This window comes from Hemicordylus capensis, chromosome 6, assembly GCF_027244095.1.
Source record: "Hemicordylus capensis ecotype Gifberg chromosome 6, rHemCap1.1.pri, whole genome shotgun sequence".
In the NCBI taxonomy this organism is placed as follows: Eukaryota; Metazoa; Chordata; class Lepidosauria; order Squamata; family Cordylidae; genus Hemicordylus; species Hemicordylus capensis.
This window is the reverse complement of record NC_069662.1, coordinates 140,027,794-140,051,272: the sequence shown is the minus strand read 5'-3', so window position 1 is coordinate 140,051,272 and position 23,479 is coordinate 140,027,794. Positions and strand designations below refer to the sequence as shown.

The following is a 23,479-nucleotide window of genomic DNA, read 5'->3' as shown; positions in this document are numbered from 1 at the left end:
GATCCAGGAGCACTCCCAAGCTACGTACATGATCTTTCAGGGGGAGTGTAAACCCATTCAGAGCAGGCAGATCTAAAACCATTGCTCAGGTCCCGACCCCAACAGTCAGTACCTCCATCTTATTTGGATTTAATTTCAGTTTATCCTTCATCCAGCCCACTGCTGCCTTAAGGCAGGTATTTATTTATTTGTTTGATTTTTATACCACCCTTCCAAAAATGGCTTGGGGCGGTTTACATTAAAATAAAACTAAAATCAATTAATCATTAAAATCAAAACTAAAAACAACATAAAACCGTTAATAAAATATTTAAAACAGATTTTAAAATCCTGGAAAACCAGGCCAAGCCTTTACAGTTTTAAAACCTTGGAAGGCCAGACCAAAAAGATAAGTTTTAAGGGCTCTCATGAAGGCCAACAATGAACTCAGATTACGGATTTCCGCCAGGAGTGCATTATACAGCCCAAGAGCAGCTACAGAGAAGGCCCGCCTCTGAGTCGCCACCAGATGTGCTGGTGGTAACTGAAGACAGACCTCCTCAAATGACCTTATTGTGCAGTGGGGATCATGCAGAAGAAGGCATTCTCTAAGATAACTCGGACCTAAGCTGTTCAGGTCTTTAAAGGTATTAACCAGCATTTTGTATTTTGCCTGGAAACTTATTGGCAGCCAGTGCAACTGTTTCAAAACAGGCATAATATGGTCTCTCTGGTTTGCCCCAGAGATCAATCCGGCTGCCGCATATTGAACTAACTGAAGTTTCCAAACTTGGTACAAAGGCAACCCCACATAGAGCGCATTGCAATAGTCAAGCCTAGAGGTCACCAGCTGATGCACCACTGTTTTGAGGTTGTCCTCTTCAAGGAATGGATGCAGCTGTCAAATCAGCAGAAGCTGGTAGAAAGCACTCCTGGCCATAGCCTCCACCTGATGTACCAGGGTGAGGCCTGGGTCCAGGAGTACTCCCCAAGCTGCGTACCTGCTCCTTCCGGGGGAGTGCAACCCCATCCAGTGCAGGAAGCTCTAACTCATTCCTCAGATTCTGAGCCCCTACAATGAGTACCTCCATCTTGCCTGGATTCAGTTTCAATTTGTTCTCCCTTATCCAGGCCATAACTGTCTGTAGACAGGCATTTAGGGAGATTATGCCATTTCCTGATGAAGATATGGAAAAACAGATCTGGGTGTCATCAGCATATTGATAAGACCCTGCAACAAATATCTTGATGATCTCTCTCACCGGTTTCATGTAGATGTTAAAAGAGCATTGGAGACATTATAGAGCCTTGTGGAACTCCATACTTCAGTTCTCACTTTGCAGAGCAACAGTCTCCAAGGGACACTATCTGGAATCTATCAGAGAGGTAGGAATGGAACCACTGTAAAACAGAGCAACCTAATCCCACCCTCCTCAGGTGACCCAGAAGGATACCATGGGCAATGGTATCGAAAGCCACTGAAAGATCCAGAAGGATCAGCAGAGCCACACTCCCTCTGTCGATAGCCAATTGGAGATCATTCATCGGGCCGAGCAAGACAGTCAACCCCATAGCTCATTCGAAAGCCGGTTTGAAATGGGTTTAGATAACCTGTATCATCCAAAACTGCCTGGAGCTGAGAGTCCACCACCCACTCAGTCGCCTTGCCCAACCATGGAAGATTAGAAATGGGTAGGGATGTGCACAAATTGATTTTTAAATTTGATTTGTGACCGAATTGAATCACCTCTGATATGTTTTGTGTCCAAATCTTCCCCTGAATCACCCCAGATTCAATTTGGATTTGATTTTATTTGATTCAGATCTGTTTGGACCACTTATAAAGGTCCTGGGGCACCAAATTTGGCTGGTGGGTAGGTCCTTATGGGTGCCACCTGCCACCCAGATTTCAAGGCAGTGGGGCACTTGGTTGATTTTTAATGATTTTTTAAAGGGTTTTACTGATTTTGTATGTTTCCACCATAGGAAATAATGGAGATTCAAAGTTGCCCTATCCTGACCCTAACATAGATTCCCAGCTTTACATTTAAAAAGAAAAAGCTAAGCTCTAGCCATTGTAAAAGTGGAGTATGGAGCAAAATGTGCAGTCACTGTTTTTCAAGTGCTTGGATGGATTCTTGGGTGTATAATAACTTTTCTTCATAATGAATCGCTACGAGGATTCATTATACGCCTTCATTTCTTCTGTTCATTTTGACTGTCATTGGACAGTGCCAACTGTCAACTTCCTTGTGCCAACTACACCACCACCACTTGCAAGGCAGTGGGGTACTCAGTTTATTTTTTAGGAATATTGAAGTGTTTAGATTATTTGGTGTCTTCATTACACATCTTCATTTTTTCTGTTTATTTTGACCCCACTGCTTTGTGAGTGGGGGTGGGGAATTAGTGGCATCCTATGTGCCAACTACCCCCCGCAACCCACAAGCCACTGGGTACTCCATTTATATTTTAGGAATTTTTGAGGTGTTTAGACTCTTTGGTGTCTAATGAATCCTCATAGGGATTCATTATGAGGAAAAGTTATTAGACACCAAAGAGTCTAATTACTTGAAAAATTCCTATAACATAAACTGAGCAGTACCCCACTGCCTTGCGGGTGGGAGCGGGTTGTAGTTGGCACATAGCAGTTGACAGTTGGCACTATCCGAGGACAGTCAAAATGAATAGACGAAATGAAGGTGTCTAATGAATCCCATAGGGATTCCTTTCCTTAGGGATTAAGGAAAAGTTATTATACACCAAAGAATCCACACTTGAAAAATAGTGACCACACATTTTGCTCCATAACTCCACTTCTACAAGGGCTAGAGCTCAGCTTAAAAAAAAAAAATTCATTAAATGAAAGCTTGGTATCTGGGGGAATTCACAGGAGGAATCCGGATCTCGAATTGAATCTGGTTTGATTCTATTTGGACCCAAATCTAGCCATAATTCTGTCTCCATGTTGCCCAAATCAGCTAGATTTGGGTACAAATTGAGATGGGTTTGTAATTAGCCGACTCCAGGGGATCTAATGCAGGTTTCTTCAGATAAGGTCCAATAGCCTCCTTAAGACAAGGAAGCATACTGTCCTCCCTCAGAGAAGCATTTATAATGTTTACCAGACACTCTCTGATAATACGATTACCAGATGAAATAAGCCAAGTTTTTAAAAAGATTTTTTTTAAAAAATCAGATTTGTTTTTATATTTTTTAGCTCAGAGTTTTAATGTGTCTGTAATAATCTTGTTTTTAAAATTTATTGTGCACTGCCTTGGGATTTTCTTAATGAAAGGCGGGGTATAAATTTAACAATAAAAATAAAATAAAAAGTTGGTCAGCTGTCAAGAGAAGAGGTTGTAGGATACACAGTCTGAAGCAGTTTGTCCACATTCTCAGCAGTCACAAACTGAAAGTGATCCCATCTAATCCTATAAGAGGAGTTGCTGGACACCTCTACAATAGACTCTGCAGTAACTGTGGAATCCAACTCAGCCTAAATATGAAAGATTTTACCTGCAAAAAAATCACTGGAGATGTCATCACAAGTTTCAAGTTCAAGGGGGAGGGGCATAAACTAGCCCCCTCACCAACCCTAGATACCTCAGCAGGACATGAATTTGTGGAAGCAATATGGGCAGAAAAGAAGTGCTTCTTTGCCACCCGCACTGCCAGAGCATAGATCTTCAAATGTGCTCTGTTACGACCTGTCCGATTTGTGCCAAGTCTTCCTCCACGTGTGCTCTAGTTGATTACCTCGCCACTAACGTAGTTCTTCCGCATACCACGGGGTTGACTTGAAAGCAGGTCGGAGAGGATGCTTAGGAGTGATTGTGTCAGCTGCTCTAGCGAGTTCATTATTCCATATTTGCACCAGAGCGTCGATAGAATCACTACCAGAGCCAACTTCAAACCCTTCCAAGGCTTCTTGGAATCCTATTGGATCCAGTAACCTCCCAATAACCAACCTAATAGGTCCTTCACCCCTGCACAGGTGGGTTGTGGTTCCAAGTCCTACTTTATCCAGATGGTGATCCGTCCATGATGATGGGGAGATGACAGGAGTCCCCACACATGGAACACCACCCTGATCAGAGCAAAAGACCAAATTGAGTGTGTAACCTGAATCATGCTTTCGTCCAGAAACCAGTTGGGATAGGCCCATAGTAGTTGTGGCTGCCAAGAACTCCCGAACCCCTCCTGACAACATTGAAGTCCCCCACCAACAGCAACCTGGGGCACGGCAATACCAACTCTGCAACCAGGTCCATCAGCTCAGTTAGGAACTCTATTGGGTAGCAGGGTGATAGATACACCAGCAAAACTCCCAGTCTATTCTTGGTCCCTAGACTTAGGTTAAAACATTCCATATAGGCCAATTCCTTAAAAGGGGTCCTGGTAAGGGAGATGGTATTCTTATAGACCACCACCCTGCCCATATCCTCTCACCTGCTCCACTACGGAGTAACCCACCGGAAGAAGCTGGGACCAAACCGGACCACCTGCCTCTTCCGACCAGGTCTCTGTAATGCACACCAGGTTGGCTTTTTCACCCATAATCAAGTCATAGGCGATCTCAGACTTATTTTGGACTGAACTGGCATTATGAGTAATAAAGTGAAGTTCTATGGGTTGTTGGCACTGCTCTCCAAGGTCAGAGAGGTGGTAGGCCTGCTGTAAAGGGAAACAGCAGTTAAATTTCTGAATTCCCTTCCCCTGTAATGGTCCGCTGACCTACCTGGACCATGTCTCTGTCGATTTCCCACCATCACTGGAATAGCTGCCCCAGAGTCATCCTCCGCCTCCCTGTCTCTGGACAACCCGAGACACATACCTGTACCAAGCCAGGCCCAGCCAATTACTAGGCAACAATAATAATGTAGTGAGCAGGAGTCTTCCTTTTTAGGAGTCCAAAACAATTACAATACATTGATCCCAGCCCTCGATCCCACCCCTGAAGGCCACCCTTTTTGCTGGCTGGCTTCAGCAGCCACCTGCAGGCAGCCCACCTACCAGAGGCTGTGCCCCAGCATTGTCCTCCTTTGGAAGTGCCAAGGGGGGTGGGACCCACTGGGTGGCAGAGTTGACTCAGGTGCTCAATGTTAGAGCAATTAGGAAGGGCAGAGCAACTGATAAGCTGTGAGGGAGGAAAGGCTGGGAGAGGCCAGCCTTCAGCTGGTCTCCCAGCCCAGAAAGGGGGAGGGGCTAGATGGAATAAACACGCACCTCCTAGCAGTTCCTTCAATTTGTCTCCCCCCACCCACCGGCATTTCCCTTTCCCCTGTCAACCGTTTGGGTCAGTATTTCCCCAAGATATTTCTACTAGTAGTAAAAATGAGGTCCAGGTCAGCTGAATAGGACTCTGGCAAAAACCTCTCCAATGTGAGAGCCATTTCCCACCATGCTGATCTCTGTGTAGTGCTGTGTTTTAGCTGGAGCTGGAGGTCCCCTTTTAAGAGAAATGGAGCCCACTCAAACCCCAGCATTATCTTGAAAAGCATGCATTGAACACTGGGAAGTTCAGCCCTTCCCAATACTTTCCCCATTCAGCTCTACGATGAAAGCACTGGGAAGGACTACCATCCCCAGTGCTTCATGAATGCCTTGCAAATGGTGCTGGGGCACAAAAGAGCTCAGTTTCCCTTAAAGGAGCCTCAGCAACACTAGAAAAAGTGCACAAATGGTAGTCTCTGCATGGTGCCAGGCAGACTATGTGGAGTATTCAGCTTTGGCTGAAGCTTCGTACAAGCCTAATAAACAATTTGTCAGGGAGACTGACTTAAGTTTGATGGGAGCTGCCACCATCTTCCCGGGCCTTGTAATAAAAAATACTCATCTATGAGGTTCTAGTTAACAGCACTTCTGCTAAACAGGTTAATCCAGACCAAACTGACTAGCAGGATGGGGGTCATGTGAAGCTTGAGCATGTTTATTTCACTGCTGAAATCCAGGTTCTCACCCACGTCCCAATATACATGTTTTCCCCTTGCCTATTTGCTAATTATTTTAGCAGCTTTTGTAATGACCTTGTAAGTATGTAGCAGCTAATTTATCAGAACCTCATAATCAACCTGGAACTGCTTAACCTACAACTGGTCATGCCAGTTGTGGTGAGAATCAGCCCTAAGGATCTAAACCAGGCCTGCTCAACTTAAGCCCCCCAGCTGTTTTTGGACTACAACTCCCATAAGCCCCAGCCACAGGGGCCAATAGCGAGGGATTATGGGAGTTGTAGGCCAACATCTGCAGGAGGGCCAAAGTTGAGCAGGCCTGATCTAAACATTTGAAGCAATGGCTTAATGTGTTGGCCATTTCAACTCTTAAGAACAAAACAAGGTATTTTCAAAACAATCAGCCTAATCATATCACATTTTTATTTGTAAGTGAAACAATAATGCGGCATTTATTAAATTACTTTCCTGGGTTGAACTGGTGGTATTAATTAGATTTGTTTTTGTCCAGCGTTATGATTGTGAAAGGGAAGATGTCCTCCGTTCTCTTTAATCAGAGTCTCTGCCAGTTGACCTGGTTACCTGTATCAGTGCTCTGTGTCTGTTTCCACACATCTGTTCTTTGACCCATTTTTGACTTGCTGAATTTGTAGCTTTGGGCTTCCTCTCTTGTTCCTAGCCTTTTACTACATGAAGAAATAATTGAGCATTCTACCCCGGATGCCAGTGATGGGTGAGCTCCTCTGGTTCCACTTAATTATTGGCTCACTTGTTCTAAGCTTTCTCGGGGAGCACAGAGAGCAAGCTCCAGTTGTTCCAGAAGTTCCTTCTCAGTGTGTTATGTTAGCACACGTATATGGTGTCTGTATCATTGCTATCTGGAATTTGTAGCTTGGTTTCCTTAGCCTACGCATTGAATTTGCAGCACATGTGAATGTTGCCATTTTGTGAGCATAAGTAGGGAAACTGGGAGCACATGGAGATACACAGTGGAGCAGAATGGGTTTCTCCTCTCACCATTTGTGGCACTTTTTTATAGTTTGGCTGAGATTGGGCAAGTTGCTCAGTTGATACAGAAACCACACAAATCTTATGCCTTGGAGTCCAAAGGGAGCCCTTCTTTTTAACACCATTTACAAGCTGACCCTTCAATCAAGTGGAGACTGCCCCACCCCAGTGCCACTGGAGAAAGGCTCTGCTAGTAAAGGAGGAGTTGCAGGGCAAGAACCAGGTAGAAGAAGAGTGCAAGACTCTCAGCAGACTCTTAATGACCAACTTTTGTCTTCTCTGGGACTGCTCTGTTCTCGTGATACTGATCCAGGGGACACACAAACACACCCCAAATGGTCAGGGTTCTATTATAAATATGTCTATCACTTAGTGGCCAGGCCTTCATAGATATAGTGTACCTAAGTGCTCAGATAATGTGAGATCCTCAAGAGGCAGCTGAGAATTGAATGTTTCTGGAGCTCCTCTCAAGGCAGATTCACAATGGCATGAGAGAGCAACACACACACACACACACACACACACACACGTCTCATGTGTCCCTTACTAGTAAAACTGAGTAAAAAAGTAAAACTTTTTAAAAGCCTACTTTCCAGTAGGCTTCTAAGATCACCCTCATTCCGTCTACGTGTCCATGTGTGTAACCCCACCCCTGCCAATCAATGCCTGGACCAATATGAACCAAACTTGCTACAGCTGTAGGGGCATCTCAGTGGTGTCGTTTGTGATGATGTCATCTGCCCCGATTCAAGATGGTGGACATGTAAACATTTGAGGTGCAAGAGGGCTAACCTGTGGATCATCCAACTGATTTGAACCAAATTTGGTACAGTTGTAGTGAGTGACACATAGGGACACCTCAATGGTGTAGTTCGTAATGATGTCACCCACCCCGATCCAAGATGACAGATATGTGAACATCTGAGTGACAATTGGGCTAACTTTTGAACTGCCTAACTGATTTGAACCAAGTTTGCTACAGGTGTAGGGACACATAGGGATGGCTCAAGGGCATAGTTTGTAATGATGTCATTCACCCTGATCCAAGTTGGCGGACACAGGAACATTTGAGGTGCAATTTGGGAACAAATTTTAGGGACACAGAGACATCTCAAATGCATGGTTTGTGATGATGTCATCCACCCCAAATCAAGATGGTGGACACATGAACGTTTGAGGTGCAAGTGGGCTAATGTATGAGCTGCCTAGCTAATTTGGACCAAATTTAGTCTAGTTGTGGGGATAGTGAAAGGAAATGATTAGTTCTTACTAGAACAACTTTCTAGTGTTAAAGAATGAGCCTCTTGGCAACCAATACACCTCTTCTTAGCCAAGCTCTCTCCCCTCTAAGTGTGTTCAACATAGTAGACTCTGAGTCTATGAACAGGTAGGCAGAGGCAGTGTGTTTCTACCTGTAAGTGCAATCTGAATGGCCCAGTGGCAGTTAATCATTTCACTATCCTCCCTTTGCCATATGGGATGTGCTTATAACTGCACCCCTTTGCTTCATGCTACCAGGCACCATCCTAATTAGAAAAGTGTGCTTATATCTGCCCACCTGCCTATTGTTTTGCTGCCTACCCGAGCCTTTTCCATGCAAGCAGCAAATCCTCCCATCAGTCTGTTATTGCAACCTGAATGCAAGAGATTAGTGGCCACAGAGAGAAGCAGAATCAGTTTACATCCTCTCAGACAAACAAATGATATTATTTCATGACAATGAAATCTGAGAATTCTTTGCTGTCAGTTCAGAAAACCTGCAGTTAATAACCACATTAAAGTCTGTTTTGCATGCTAGGCTGCTATTTTCACAATAACTCTTAACCCTTTAAAGATGATGGTTGGAATCCCAAAGGTGTGTGTGTTCATGTGTTCATGAAGCACCACTGCATGTGTTCTTTGGGGTGGGGTGGAGATGAGATTAGTTCCTTGTGGAATGCTGCTCCAGGCGGACTTCTAACTTTTCTGGGGGACTTTTAGGAACATAGGAACCTCCCTTCCACTGAGTGAGACCATTGGTCCATCTAGCTGCTGCCAGACTGTCAGCAGCTTCTCCAAGGTTTCAGGCGGGAGACTCTCCCAGCCCTACCTGGAGATGCCAGGGGTTGAACCTGGAACCTTCTGCATGATGCAAGCATGCAGATGCTCTCCCACTGAGCGATGGCCTCATCCCCTAAGGGGAATATCTTGCAGTGCTCACATGTGGTTACCCATACAAATGCAAACCAAGGTGTGTACCCTGCTTAGCAAGGGGGACAATTCATGCTCATTACCACAAGACCAGTAAAAAATAAATAAAAAGAAACCAAAGAGCACCCATGAAAATACCAAACACCATGCATGGAGCTTGGGATCCTGGCCTGTTTCTATGGCTTTTATCGTACGCGAGACCCTAGGTTCAGGTGGTATTATTTCCAGTGAAGTCATGGTGGACCATAGAATTAGGAAAGTCTGATCATCTGGAGAGCTGGGTTGGAAACCACTGCCAGTCAGTGTGAACAGTACTGGCCTAAATAGACTATTGTTGTTCTTCATTGAAGCTGGATTCCTGCCACTTTGATCAGTTTTACTAGTCATCTTGTTGAATAGTCTTATAAAACATTTTAATATATGTATTAAATGCTTCCCCCCACAACAGGTTACCATGAAAGCCAAACAGATTAAGGACACAGTTACATGTGCTCCAGGTAAGTTTCCAATGCCTATATTATTTGCTTCTTGAAATAAGTTAATTTATGAGTGAATAAAGGTATCCAATTGACCAACAGTGGGCTGACTTCTCAGTCTTAAGTATTTTACTATATTCTTACTAGAACCCCTATGTTCCACTGACTGGTTTGTTTAAAATTTAAACCAGGAGAGCATGACCAGGATCTCTTGGCAGTAAAGGTGTAACTTAACTCTTTGAGTGATCCTGGGAATGCACTCGTGCTTAAGCCTTGCTGTTGCTGCATCCAGTCATGTTCCAGCATTCTTTGCAAAAATCTTAGCAATCTCGGGTTTCTCAGTGGACCATAGACTAGTTTCTGCCCACCTTACTGCAGGCTAGACTAGGCATGGCTAGTTCCTTATGCCTGGGGGAGGTGAGCAGATCTTTATTGGTTCACATTTTCAGGGGACGCTCTGCTCTGATGTCACTGCCAAGCAGGTCCTTGGCTGTCCTGCCAGGCTTGGAGATGGTAATGCATTTCTCTTTCCTTCACCCGGTGCACATGTGATGACTGAGAACGGAGGCTTTCTTGCATTGTGGAGAATCTCAGTCAGTATCTGTCTCCTCTGCAGCAGCAACATAAAATCAATGCATTGGCAGAGAGAAGTGATGTGCTTCTTCTACAGCACTGGGAAGGTCAGGGGGGAAGTAACTCCCTCAAAAGTGCTGTTGAAAGGGTGTGGTGGATGCTTGGCAGCAGCATCTGGTGAACACTCTCATTTGGAAGCACAAGGCAAGGCAGAGGCTTGAGAAAGGTAAAAGTATGTGCTAAAGCCCGTGCTTACTGTACTGGCTGATTTTACTGAACTTAAGAATAGCCCTGCTAGATCAGGCCCAAGGCCCATCTAGTCCAGTATCCTGTTTCACACAGTGGCCCACACAGTGGGCTGCTTGAAGCCCACAGGCAGGAGTTGAGGGCATGCCCTCTCTCCTGTATTACTCCCCTGCAACTAGTACTCAGAGGCATCCTGCCTTTGAGGCTGGAGGTGGTCTATAGCCCTCCAACTAGAAACCATTGATAGACCTCTCCTCCATGAAGTTCTCCGAACTGCTCTTAAAGCCATCCAGATTGTTGGCTGTCACCACATCTTGTGGCAAAGAATTCCACTTTGATTATGCATTGTGCAAAAAAGTACCTCCCTTTACTGGTCCTAAATTTCCTGGCAATCAAGTTCATGGGATGACCCCTGGTTCTAGTGTTATGTGACAGGGAGAAGAATTTCTCTCTATCCACTTTCTCCACACCATGCATGATTTTATAGACCTCTATCATATCTCCCCGCAGTTGTCGTTTTTACTAAACTAAATAGCCCCAGTTGTTGTAGCCTTGCCTCATAAGAAAGGTGCTCTAGGCCCCTGATCCTCTTCTGTACCTTGTAGCCCTCTTCTGCACCTTTTCCAGTTCTACAATGTCCTTTTTTAGATGTGGTGTACGCAGTACTCCAGGTGTGACTGCACCATAGTTTTGTATAAGGACATTATAATATTAGGAGTTTTATTTTCAGTCCCCTTCCTAATGATCCCTAGCATGGAATTTGCCTTTTCACAGCTGCCGCACATTAAGTCGACACTTTCAACATGCTGTCTACCACGACCCCAAGATCCCTCTCCTGGTCAGTCACCGACAGCTCAGATCTCATTAATATTTACTTGAAGTTGGGGTTTTTCGTCCCAGGGTGCATCACTTTACACTTGCCAACATTGAAGCGCATTTGCCATTTTGTTGCCCACTCACCCAGTTAGGAGAGATCCTTTTGGAGCTTCTCGCAATCTGTTTTGGATTTCACTACCTAAAAGAGTTTGGTATCATCTGCAAATTTGTCCACCGTGTTGCTTACCCCTACTTCTAGATCATTTATGAAAAAATTTAAAAGCACTGGTCCCAGTCCAGATCCCTGGGGGACCCCACTTCTTACTTCCCTCCATTGTGAAAAAATCGGTGTTACATTTGCTACTTTCCAGTCCTCCAGTACAGAACCTGATTGCAGGGATAAGTTATATATTTTAGCAAGGAGGCTGGGAATTTCACATCTGAGTTCTTTGAGGACTCTAGGATGGATGCCCTCCGGCCCTGGCGATTTGTTAGTTTTCAGTTTTTCCAGAGAGTTTAGAACATCATCTCTCGTCACTGCTATCTGACTCAGGCTTTTTAGGGATGGAGGCTAAAGAACTATTTCAGGAAGAGGTATATGCTCAGTATCCTCTGGTGTGAAGACAAACGCAATGGACTCGTTTAGCTTCTCTGCAATCTCCATATCCTCCTTAATAATCCCTTTCATACCCTCATTATCCAAAGGTCCAACCGCCTCCCTGGCAGGTTTCCTGCAACTGATGTATTTAAAGAAGTTTTTGTTATTCCCCTTGATGCTTCTGGCTAAATGTTCCTCAAACTCTCTTTCTGCCTCCCTTATTGTCACCTTGCATTTGTTTTGCCAGAATTTGTGTTCCTTTCTGTTCTCCTCATTTGGACAGGCCTTCCAATTTCAGAAGGAAGTCTACTTCCCTTTTATGACTTCCTTGACTTTACCTGTTATCCATGCTGGCATCCTCCTAGACTTAGTGGTACCTTTCCTCCTTTTGGGTATACAATCTAACTGGGCTTTTAGTATTGTGGTTTTGAGTAAACTCCATGCACTCTGGAGCGAAGTGACTCTCCTGATTTCCCCCCTCAGCTTTCTTTTCACCATACTCCTCTTTTTGGAGAAGTTTCATTTTCTGAAATTCAAAGTGTCTGTGTTAGAAATAGATATAGTGGGCATAACAGAAACATGGGGACAGAATCACCAAAGAAGTCTGTGTTAGCAACCAAGCACTCCAGCTCACCCATCTTGGCTTGGAGGCTTCTGGCATTGGCATATAAGCACCTATACGCTGAATCTCTTATCTGGTGTATACTATCTTTCTTTCTACTCTTTGACCAGAGTGGAAAGGCACAACCTTCTGTTTCCTCTTTATTATTATTTATCAAATTTGTATATCGCCCCAAACTTTCATCTCTGGGCAGTTTACAATAACATAAAACCAGTTTAAAACATATACAAAAAACGTAAAAACAATTTAACAATTTAAAAATAAACCAGAGATTAAAACCCACAAATATTAGGAAGCTGAGAAAGCTTGGGCGAAAAGATGGGTTTTCAGGTGTTTTTTTGAAAATTGCCTGAGATGGGGAGGAACGCATCTCAGCAGGGAGCACATTCCACAGTCTCGGGGCAGTGACCGAGAAGGCCCGTCTCGGTGTAGCCACCAAATGAGTTGGCGGTAACTGGAGACGGACCTCCTCAGATGACCTCAATGGGCGGTGGTGCTTGTAATGAAGAAGACGCTCTCTTAAATACCCAGGGCCCAGGCTGTTTAGCGCTTTGTAAGTTATAACTAGCACTATGTATTTTGTCCAGAAACCTATTGGCAGCTAGTGTAACTCCATCAGTAAAGGAGTAACATGGTCTCTCAGAGATGACCCAGAGACCAACCTGGCTGTCGCGTTCTGAACTAACTGAAGTTTCCGGACTACGTACAAAGGCAGTCCCATGTAGAACGCATTACAAAAGTCCAAAAAAAATGTACCACTGTTTTGAGGTTGTTGATCTTGAGAAATAGGCGCAGCTGGCGTATCAGCCAGGGCTGATAGAAAGCACCCCTGGCCACCACCTCAACCTGAGAAACCAGGGAGAGGTGTGAATCCAGAAGTACTCCCAGACTGCGAACTTGTTCCTTTGGGGGAGTGTGACCCCATCTAGAACAGGCAGATCAAAATCGTCTCTAGAGTTCTGACCCCACAAAATAAGTACCTCCATCTTATCTGGATTCAGATTCAGTTTATTCTCTCTCATCTAGCCCATTACTGCTTCCAGGCAGGCATTTAGGGAGGATATGCCAGCTCCTGAAGAAGTTGACATGGAGAAGTAGATCTGGGTGTCGTCAGCGTACTGGTAACACCCAGCTCCAAATCCTCTGATGATATCTCCCAGCAATTTCATGTAGATGTTAAAAAGCATTGGAGAAAGTATGGATCCATGAGGGACACCATACTTGAGCTCAGATTTTAAAGAGCAACAGTTTCCAATCGACACCATCTCGAACCTATCCGAGAAGTAGGAGCGGAACCACTGTAAAACATTGCCTCCCAGCCCCAACTCCCTCAGACGTTCCAGAAGGATACTATGGTCGATGGTATCGAAAGCCGCCAAGAGATCCAAAAGGACCAACAGAGTCACACTTCCTCTGTCAATTGCCAATTGGAGATCATCCCTCAGGCCGACCAAGGCAGTCTCTACCCCACAGCCCACCCAAAAACCAGTTTGAAATGGGTCTAGGTAATCAGTTTCCTCCAAGACCGCCTGCAGCTGAGAGGCCACCACCCTCTCAATTACCTTGCCCAGCCATGGGAGTTTGGAAACAGGCCTATAATTGCTCAGCTCTGAGGGATCTAATGCAGGCTTCTTTAGAAGAGGTCTAATGATTGCCTCCTTAAGACAAAGAGGCATCCTGCCCTCCCTCAGAGAAGCATTTATGATTTCCACCAGGCTATATACAACAACCTCACTACTAGATCAAACAAGCCATGTAGGACAAGGGTCAAAAGAACAAGTGGTAGGCCTCACTGCTCCAAGCAGCTTGTCCACATCCTCGGGAGTCACAGACCGAAACCGATCCAGTCGAATCACATAAGAGGAGTTGTTGGGCACCTCCAGCTCAGAGATCAAATTAATTGTGGAGTCTCCATCTAGGTCGTTCCGAATCCAAGAGATTTTATCTGCGAAAAACTCTTTAAACACATCACAGCAGGTAACTGATGACTCCAAAATCTGGTTCGGGGGGGGGGGGCAGATACAAGTCCCCTCACAACCCTGAACAACTCCACTGGACGTGAATTCGCAGAGGCAATAGGGGCAGAAAAGAACCGCCGCTTTGCTGCACGTATTGCCTGAGCATAGATCTTTAAACGTGCTCTATGTCGCAGTCTGCCAGATTAGAGTCGAGTCGTCCTACACTTGCGCTCCAGTTGCCTACCTTGCTGCTTCAGCCCCCGTAGGTCTTCTGTATACCAAGGGGCCAAATTTTAAGCAGGTCAGAGGGGAAGCTTGGGAGCAATCATTTCTACTGCCCTGGTGAGCAAGTTGTTCCAATTCTCAACCAGGGCATCAACAGAGTCACCAGCAAAGCAAATGTTGAATCTCTCCAAGGCTTCTTGGAATCTTACTGGATCCAGTAACTTCTTTGGGCGGACCATTCTAATGGGCCCCTCGCCTCTGTGGAGGTGGGAAGTGGTTGTAAGTCCAACCTTAACCAGATGGTGGTCGGTCCATGACAATGGGGAAATCACAGGAGTCCCCACCCACAGAACACCACCCTGATCAGAGTAAAATACCAAATCAAGTGTGTGACCTGCAATATGCATCAGTCCAGAGAACACTTGGGATAGGCCCATAGTTGTCAGGGCTGCTATGAACTCCTGAGCTACCCTGGACAGATTGGTCCCAAAATGAACATTGAAGTCCCCCAGCACCAAGAGTCTGGGAGACTTCAACACAAATTCCGTGACCAAGTCCGTGAGCTCAGTAAGGGATTCCACTGGGTAGCGGGGAGATGGGTACACCAACAGAAGTCCCAATCTATCCCTGGTTCCCAAACTAAAGTACACACATTCAATATGGTCCGACACCCTAGCAGGGACCCTGGTGAGGGAGATGTTATCCTTACAGACCACGGCCACCCCACCTCCCCGCCCATGTCCCCTCACCTGCTCCTCTACAGAATATCCTGGAGGGAGAAGCTGGGACCAAACTGGACCACTAGACTCCCCCCAACCAAGTCTCGGTAATACCTACCAGGTCGGCCCCTTCATCCATGATCAAATCATGGATGAGTTCAGATTTATTTTGGACCGACCTGGCATTACAGAAGAGCAGGGAAAGGTTATGTGGGTTGTTGGCAGTGCTCCCTGAGGTCGACGAGCTAGCAGGACAGCCGGAAGGGGAGACAACTATTAAATTTCTGACTACCCTTCCCCTGAAATGGCCTGCTGAACTGCCAGCGTTACTACTACTATTCCCCACCACCACCACCACCAGGATAGCTGCCCCATAGTCAACGAAGGCACCCCCTAACCCCCCATATCCAGACGAACCCAAATACATTACAGCAACTTCAACCCAAGTCTAAAACAGCTTAAAACTAATTAAACATCAGCTCTCTAGCCCTCGCCCTCGTTCTCACCCAAAGTGGCTCCACCAAAGGGGTTAACCCCCTTTGGTATCACCCCTTCGGTGGTGACCCCTTGGGGGTGGGCCCGCCACCACAAGGAGTCTTCCTATAAAGCCTAAAACTGAGCAGATGACCCAAGGAACAGCTGAGTCACTCACTGCCCACATGTTGTTCTGCTCTGTCCCCTACTGTTTTATCTAAATCCTTTGCAACCTCGCACTTTAAAGGACAGCATTTACCGAACCGTATACTGTCCAGCTCCTGTCAGCTATTCCTCAGGCATGATTTTAAAAGCTGCTCTGCAACCTTTTTGATTTTAAGCGCAAACAGTCTGGTTCCATCTTGGTTCAAGTGCAGCCCATCCCTTTTGTACAGGCCTTGCTTGCCCCAAAATGTATCCCAGTGCCTAACAAATCTAAACCCCTCCTCCCAGCACCAATGTCTCATCCATGATTGAAGCCCCTCAGCTCTGCCTGTCTCAATGTACCTGTGTGTGGAACACTTAGCATTTCTGAGAATTCTACCTTGGGTGTCCTGGACTTCAATATACTATCTCTCAGCCTAAATTTGGCTTCCAGGACCTCCTGACTACATTTCCCCACATTGTTGGTGCCGACATGCACCACGACAGCTGTCTTCTCCACAGCACTTCCTAACAGCCTATCTAGACACTGCGTGATGTCTGCAACCTCTGCACCAGGCAGGCACCTGGTCTCAAGGGAACAAATTTGTTCCCTGAGAGCCAGGAGCTCCTTGCACCGAGTACACACCCATGATTTCTGCCTGTGGAGCAAATAGTCATACATGTGACACTCTGTGCAATACACCAGGAAGTGCCCCCTCCCCTGCTGACTTTCTATCTTCATAACTGGTTTTGTTGGCTGTTTACAGTATTTATAGATAGTTTATTAGAAGGATAAGTCTCAGCTGTATTGGTCAGCTCTAACTGTTCAAACAGCCTTTCTCAGGAATATGAGGGAGGGATTTGTACTTACCTTCTCTTCTCCACTGGGCACCTTGTGATCACAGGGACTTGTTCCAGGCTCCCCCAAAAACTTTCCGCTAAACTCCATGCAAAATTCCAATGCCCTGTTGGCTGTGCTCTCAGACCTTTACCTCTTATGTAGAGAGTAGGCATCAAACTGAGACACAGGAATGTGACTCAAAAGAATGTGGGGCCTTCCGTAGCCCTAGCTGACTCCACCCCCTCCAGGCAGGGAGTAACAAAAACTGGATGCCGCAGGAGTTTGCTAGCCCTGGAAATGCTAGCCCTGGCAAATAATACACACACAGACTAGGACTTATCCCTTAAAGAGAAACCAGCCCCTCAAAATCTTCCCTCCTCCTATTAGTTAGTTTGAAGGGGGGGGGAGGCTAGATGTTCTGTTTAGAAAAGCTTGCTCACCTCCTGAAGCTGCTTCTGCTCTTACTAGATTAGGCTTCAAACTGAGCAAACTGGAAGTAAATGCAGACGGACAGGGCTTGAATGTGCACATCCCCTCACTGCGTATAAAACATGAGAATCAGCCAGAAGTGTCTGTTCCAGAAAGCTAAAAGATGAATTAAAATAACTGAAGGTGCCATTGAGTAAGGACTGTGGCTGTGTATTCTACCTTCATTTCAAGGAGGGCACTGCAGTTAATTTATTTCAAATGGAGACTATATGGCAGCAGTGCTTGATGGAATTCCTGTTAACAAAGAAGCCAGTATACAATGGAAGGTCTTAACAGCATACCTAATTGATGCTATTTCTGGCTTGCTTAAGCCAGGTGTGGCTACCATGGAAACCAAAAGACATGTTCCAAAAAGAAAGAAAGATGCCAAAATTAATTATATTCATATGTATCAGTATTTTCAAGGTTAGAGAAGTATTTCACATTTAAGGTAACAGTACTGTAGGATGACCAATGGTAGCATGGCAACTTGCTTCTCCTCTCTGGTGCTCATTTGACCCATCACAACTCAGAATGATGCTGTTTCCAACAGGTATTGTCAGGCTCTCAGAGCTGAAAATGTTGGCCCAAAACTCAAAATCCAACAAGACCAATGTACACTTGCCAGATGACATAATCACCCAGCGAGAAAGAGAGGAAGAGCAGCAAGAGGAAGAAGCAGCAAAGTATGATTGTGATCTGGTACCAGTGGATATGGCAGCAGCAGATCAACAAGAGACAGCATTGAGTGAACCTAGGTACCGCAGGCGGAAAGCAAAGCCCCCTGAAAGTATACAGCCAATGGTGAAAGAAACAGCGGAGGACAAGTGTAGAGGAAAGCGTCAGAAGGATTTTGACACTGCAGAGCAAGAGGAGTATAGTGATGAGGAGGCCAAAAAAAAGGAGCGATGCCGCAGTTCAGAAGACTTGTGGACTCAGAATCAGCAGAAGCTTCTGGAGCTAGCCTTACAGCAGTATCCAAAAGGAACAGCAGAACGCTGGGATAAGATTGCAAAACATGTTCCAGGGAAAAGTAAGGTAGGGTTCTGGTTTTGTGTATTATTGAAAGCACCGCTGCTGTTGCATACAAGTCACCAGCCTAATGCTGAAGCAAAGCCTAATCTTTTTGAAGCTGGATAGTTTGGGGAAGTGACAGTGTATACAGCTGTCTTTCCTGGTGTATTTAGTGCCAGGTTATAAAGCCTGAAGGCAAGCAGGTTTGCATGTTAAAGGGGACTAATTGCTAGGGCTGTGCATGAATGGCTCGTGCAACCACGGGCAGGGTAGGGGTTGGTTACTTTAAAGAGCAAGTAAGCAAGATCTTACCTGTTTCTCCACTGTCCCACCACTTTTCTGCCAATGGCACGTGCAGGGTCCTGGGAGCAGCGCTTCAGCGGTGCACGGTCTTTTGAACAGTGAGTGCCGCACCCAGAAAAATGGGGTGGCAAAGGAGCAGGTAAGGTCCTGCTTATCTGCTTTTTAAAGGAACCAACCTTCACCCTGCCGAACCAGTTCAAATGCTGGCGCCCAAGCAGAGCCAAACCCGTTCAGGCACCTCCATACGAAGTGACTGCATTAGTGACTTAGGAAATGTCAATAAGGAAGTTATCACTATCTCCACCACCTGTTATTTCTGCGAATGAACAATGAACATGCCTTAATAGTCAATAAACAATTTAATATTCCATTTAACTGGAACGTTTTATCAGTGCTTACAAAGGACAACAAGAGATTTGCAAAGTGGGGAAGCATTGCTATGTATCTTGTCCATAGCTAGGTCCTAAAAAGGGGTCAGTGTTGCAAGAAGAGCTGGAGATGAAGTACTTGAACAGCAGGTGCCATCTTACATATGCCAAAGATTCAACGTGAGGGGAGGAGTCAATACACTTGGACTTTCACAAAATGTTATTGAGAACCAGGAGCACAATGTGGATAATCTCTCACATGTTCCTTTCTTCTTTCACTGTCCCAGTAGATCTTTGAGGTTTGGATTGGTCTTGCATAATTTTTTTTTTAAGTGATGTTGTAGCAGTCAAAATATTGGACTTGACAGGTACTCTTTGGTCCAGTGATTAGTTCCTGACATCATGCTTTTGATCAGGACTTTGCAGAAATATTCCATGATTGCTTCTTTTAGATGGACACAAAAAACATTCCCCACAGAAAAGTCACAGAAGGATTAATCTTCCCTTTCCTCAAAGCAGTTGGGCTGATTATATAACTTCTCCATAGTGTTGTGTATGCTGTTGACTATATGAAAAGCAATTTATGTAAAGCATTTGCTGCATACTCAAGAGTTGGCTGCTAGATCACCCATGCGTGCCACCTTGTATATATGCACAAAGATGTAGAAACAACATGGAGACATTCAGTAACATGAGATGACTGTTAAGAGGCACTAACCAAAACATAAATTTACATTAAGTGTGTAGAATGCCCAATTGATTTGCAAGGTTGTCTTTATTGGCAAAAGCAAACATACATAAAACTGTTTACTGATCTTTTCCCCCTCTCTCTCCAGGAAGAGTGTATGGCTAGATACAAGTTGCTGGTGGAACTTGTACAAAAGAAAAAAATGGCAAGAAGCTGAATATTCTGAAGAATTTTGCTTACCGGAAACATTTTAAACACCTTATGTAGTAACTTGTATTTTTGTACCTCAGTATGTCATGTGCCTTAGTAAAAAATAAATTTTTGCCTTGTTTCAAAATTGCATTGATAAGATTAAAATGTAATTTTGTACTGGAATGTTCAAATATACACTGTCCTAATTTATATTTTAAGAAGCTACTGTGTTTGGTATATACTGGTACAATGTGACTAACGAAGACACAGAAGTCATCTAGTCTTACGTGTGTACCTTCTCTTTGGACAGGTTAGACACACTATTACTCCTCTTAAGGAGGGGGAGGTCATACAAAAGCTGGCTGACATACTGCACAGCATTATGCACAATCATCCTTGTAATGGAGTAATAATGATGGCTGCACTGTTCAACTTGGGTTTGCCATTTTTGTAGTTGTGCAAATGTTACATTCCACTGTGTGTACAACATAACACAGTATGTCAGCTATCAATAAAAGGTACTTGGAAGAGAGTGTGGTGGGAGATTGGAACATCTAAGTCTAGTAATCCTATAGTTCTTTACATAAGTACCTGTTCATAACTATAGTGCAAATGAGCAGGTTACAGCTGCTCAGGCATACATTCTTTGTTACTAAACTACATTATTTTATTTAGTACATTTGTATACTGCCCCAAACACATCTCTGGGCACTTTACAAAAAACAGTTTAAAACTACAATTCTAGTTAAAAAGCTTGGGTGAATAAGTGTGCCTGAAGAGTATTTTAAAAAGCTGGCAGAGATGGGGAGGATCTTATTTCAGCAAGGAGTGCATTCCAAAGCTGTGGGGTGGCAACAGATAAGGCCCATCCATGAGTAGCCACCAGCTGAACTGGTGACAACTACAGATAGACCTGTCCAGATGATCTCAATGGGTGGTGGAGCTCATAATGAAGACAACATTCTCGTAAATACCCTGTGCTTTGCATTTTGCCTGGAAACATATTAGTAGTTAGTGTAGTTCTTTTAATATAGGAGTAATGTGGTCTCTTCAGGATGACCCTGAGACTAACCTGGCTGCAAAGTTTTGCTCCAGTTGCGACTGTTGGACTACATACAAAGGCAGCCCCATAGAGCACATTACAGAAATCAGGTTCGGAGATTACTAGCATATGCCATACTCTTGAGATAATTTATCTCTAAACATAGATGCAGCTAGCATATTAGTCAAAGCATACAAAACACACTTTTGGCCGCTGCCTCAACCTGAGAAACCAGAATAGGTTTGGATCCAGATTGTGTAACCCCCATCTAGGACAGGCAGATCAAAGTGTTCTCCTGAGTTTGCACTCCACACAATCAGTACCTCTGTCTTCTTTGGATTCATTCTGTTTTAGCCTTCATCTAGTCCAGGCAAGCATTTAGGGAGGTTATGCCTCTTGTCTGATGACACTGACAAATAGATTTGGGTGTCAGTAGCATACTGATGGCACCCTGCATCAAATCTGATTATCTCTCCCAGCAGTTTAATGCAGATATTAAAGCATTGGAGACTATATGGACACCTGTGGGGCCCATTTTAGAATGTGTAGGTCTGTACTAAACTATTTAAAATGCAAGCTGAACTTCAGGGATATTTCAAGTTTATCAGTTTTGTGAAATTCTTAAAGCCACACTAAAAATGGAGGTACACTTCACTTTAATGAGTCTGAAAGATTTACTTATCCTCAAACTGAATTACTGATTGGATTACTGATCATTTACTGATTAGAATGAGACACATCTAAAATAGTGACTCATGGAGAGTCAGCACTAGGCACCTCATGATAGGATGTCTGCAGACAACAAACCACAGCTAATGGAAACGTGGCAGAAATAAACTAGCTGACTGCAAGGAGACAAGACCAGATCAGACTATCACCCAGAGATACAGCAGGCATTCTCCTCTGCAGAACAGTACAGTGAGTTTACAGAAATCCAATTTTGATACATTAGTATGTCCATGCCTCATTTAGAAATTAAGGGTGGCATACAAGAGTGTAAAATAAGGACCATATCACCATCTCCAAAATATCTGGAGTCTTTGAATAGAGTTTCAAGTTTGAAGAGAGGCCATCTTTAACCTAGGACTGGTAGATTAAATTCAGGCAGTTATCTAACCTGACTATGAGATCATGTACTCCTCCTTTCTTCAGCGACTCACCCTGTCAAGGACAAATTGCCTCTGCTAACTCAAACTGTGGTTGATAGAGCACATCTGCATTGCTGTTAGACCATGCATAACATTTAACAAAAATTTAGCACTACCCTGTAAAATATACAACCATTTAGACTCAAATTGAACCAGATTGCTTCTTAAGGGGTCCTTCTAGGATACAGCCTATTCTAAAGTTACATTTATGTTCGATAAGATGGGCTAGCACTTTTGAATGTATATGGTGTCTGACTTCAGGGGGCAGGGAGGGGAATTGGAGATTCTAGAGACAGCTCATGTTAGTGAAAGCACTGACCTCTCTCATCACCCTACCACTATCTCCTGGATCATAGAGCTTATTTCAGCATATCAGACCAAGACAGACTATAGAAACATTTCGACAGGTAGCTGCAAAATAAGCTTTGCAGGAAGCATTACAACCCAAATAGTGACACACATATACAATCAGGACTGGAATAAAGGAGGAGTTGCAAGAAATCTCCAAGTCTCATCTAAGGTGTACAACCATAAACAATATTAAAATTTATTAACCAAAGCTTTGTACATATCTTTATATAAACTTGCAATTTTACATCTAGGCAAAACAGCAACATTTTGTACAAATTGTTACAGAATATTAAGGAGTGGTTTAAGTAAATTAAACCACACTGATTTAATTTTAGTAAATTATCTACAAAAGTGATTTGTGACTCTTAAAAATCCCATGAACATATAAAAATAAATTATTCTTTACTTTTCAATTCAATCTACCAATTAGAAATGTTACAAATCAAAATATTCACGTTTTATGAATCGTCCACAATACAAAACAGTCACAAAACCTTATTTACAGAAATGAGGTAAGAACTGTGCAATGTTTAACCAAGCGATATTGCAGAAACAATAGGTTCTTCCAATTAAGTACACAGTGAAGGTCTAATTATACTTGGGCATTTTCCACTAATAATTTACACTTATAAATTCAGATTAGTGGTCATTAACCCTTGACTTCAAAAACTATCTTCTGCTATACTGCATAGTCATACCGTGAAAATATTCAAACACATTTTTCACCCGTTAACAACATTTCATGAGAAATGTGAAGTCTCTCTCCCCTCTCCTCTTTGTTTGATAATTTATTAGTGGAAAGTAACCCAGGTAACAATTTGCCTGAGCTATCTACAGTGACAACACACTTCTAATAAAGGCAGATCAATGGGGAAGGCTAATGGTGCAAGGTTGAACACTCTCGTGGCTTTTACAAAGACTCGTTTAGTGCACGCCCAGCTGTATAAAGCCATTCCAACCCAACAGAGGTAAGCAACAGGCACTTCGGTTAGGTCAAACACTACCAGAACTTGGAATTGCCTTCTCATCTGGTAAGATTTCATCATCTTTGAACTGATCTGTTTTTTCAGCAACCTTTAAAA

The 23,479-nt window shown here is 44.1% G+C and overlaps 2 protein-coding genes across 11 annotated transcripts in view; one reads left to right on the top strand and one right to left on the bottom strand.

Annotated features, from left to right (window-relative positions):
* Nucleotides 1-20,004, top strand: part of DNAJC1 (DnaJ heat shock protein family (Hsp40) member C1) — a 140,883-nt gene extending 120,879 nt beyond the window's left edge. For both annotated transcript variants that reach the window (XM_053263422.1, XM_053263423.1), the window contains exons 10-12: nt 9,580-9,628; nt 17,845-18,329; nt 19,813-20,004. In XM_053263422.1, coding sequence (XP_053119397.1) covers nt 9,580-9,628; nt 17,845-18,329; nt 19,813-19,881 — 603 coding nt within the window. In that variant the 3' untranslated portion in view covers nt 19,882-20,004. The remainder of the gene's footprint in view (nt 1-9,579; nt 9,629-17,844; nt 18,330-19,812) is intronic.
* A 2,558-nt stretch (nt 20,005-22,562) lies between these two features.
* Nucleotides 22,563-23,479, bottom strand: part of MLLT10 (MLLT10 histone lysine methyltransferase DOT1L cofactor) — a 191,269-nt gene continuing 190,352 nt past the window's right edge. For all 9 annotated transcript variants that reach the window (XM_053263412.1, XM_053263417.1, XM_053263416.1 and 6 more), the window contains one exon: nt 22,563-23,479. This exon is cut by the window's right edge and continues 592 nt beyond it. The gene's annotated coding sequence lies outside the window, so the exon portion shown is untranslated.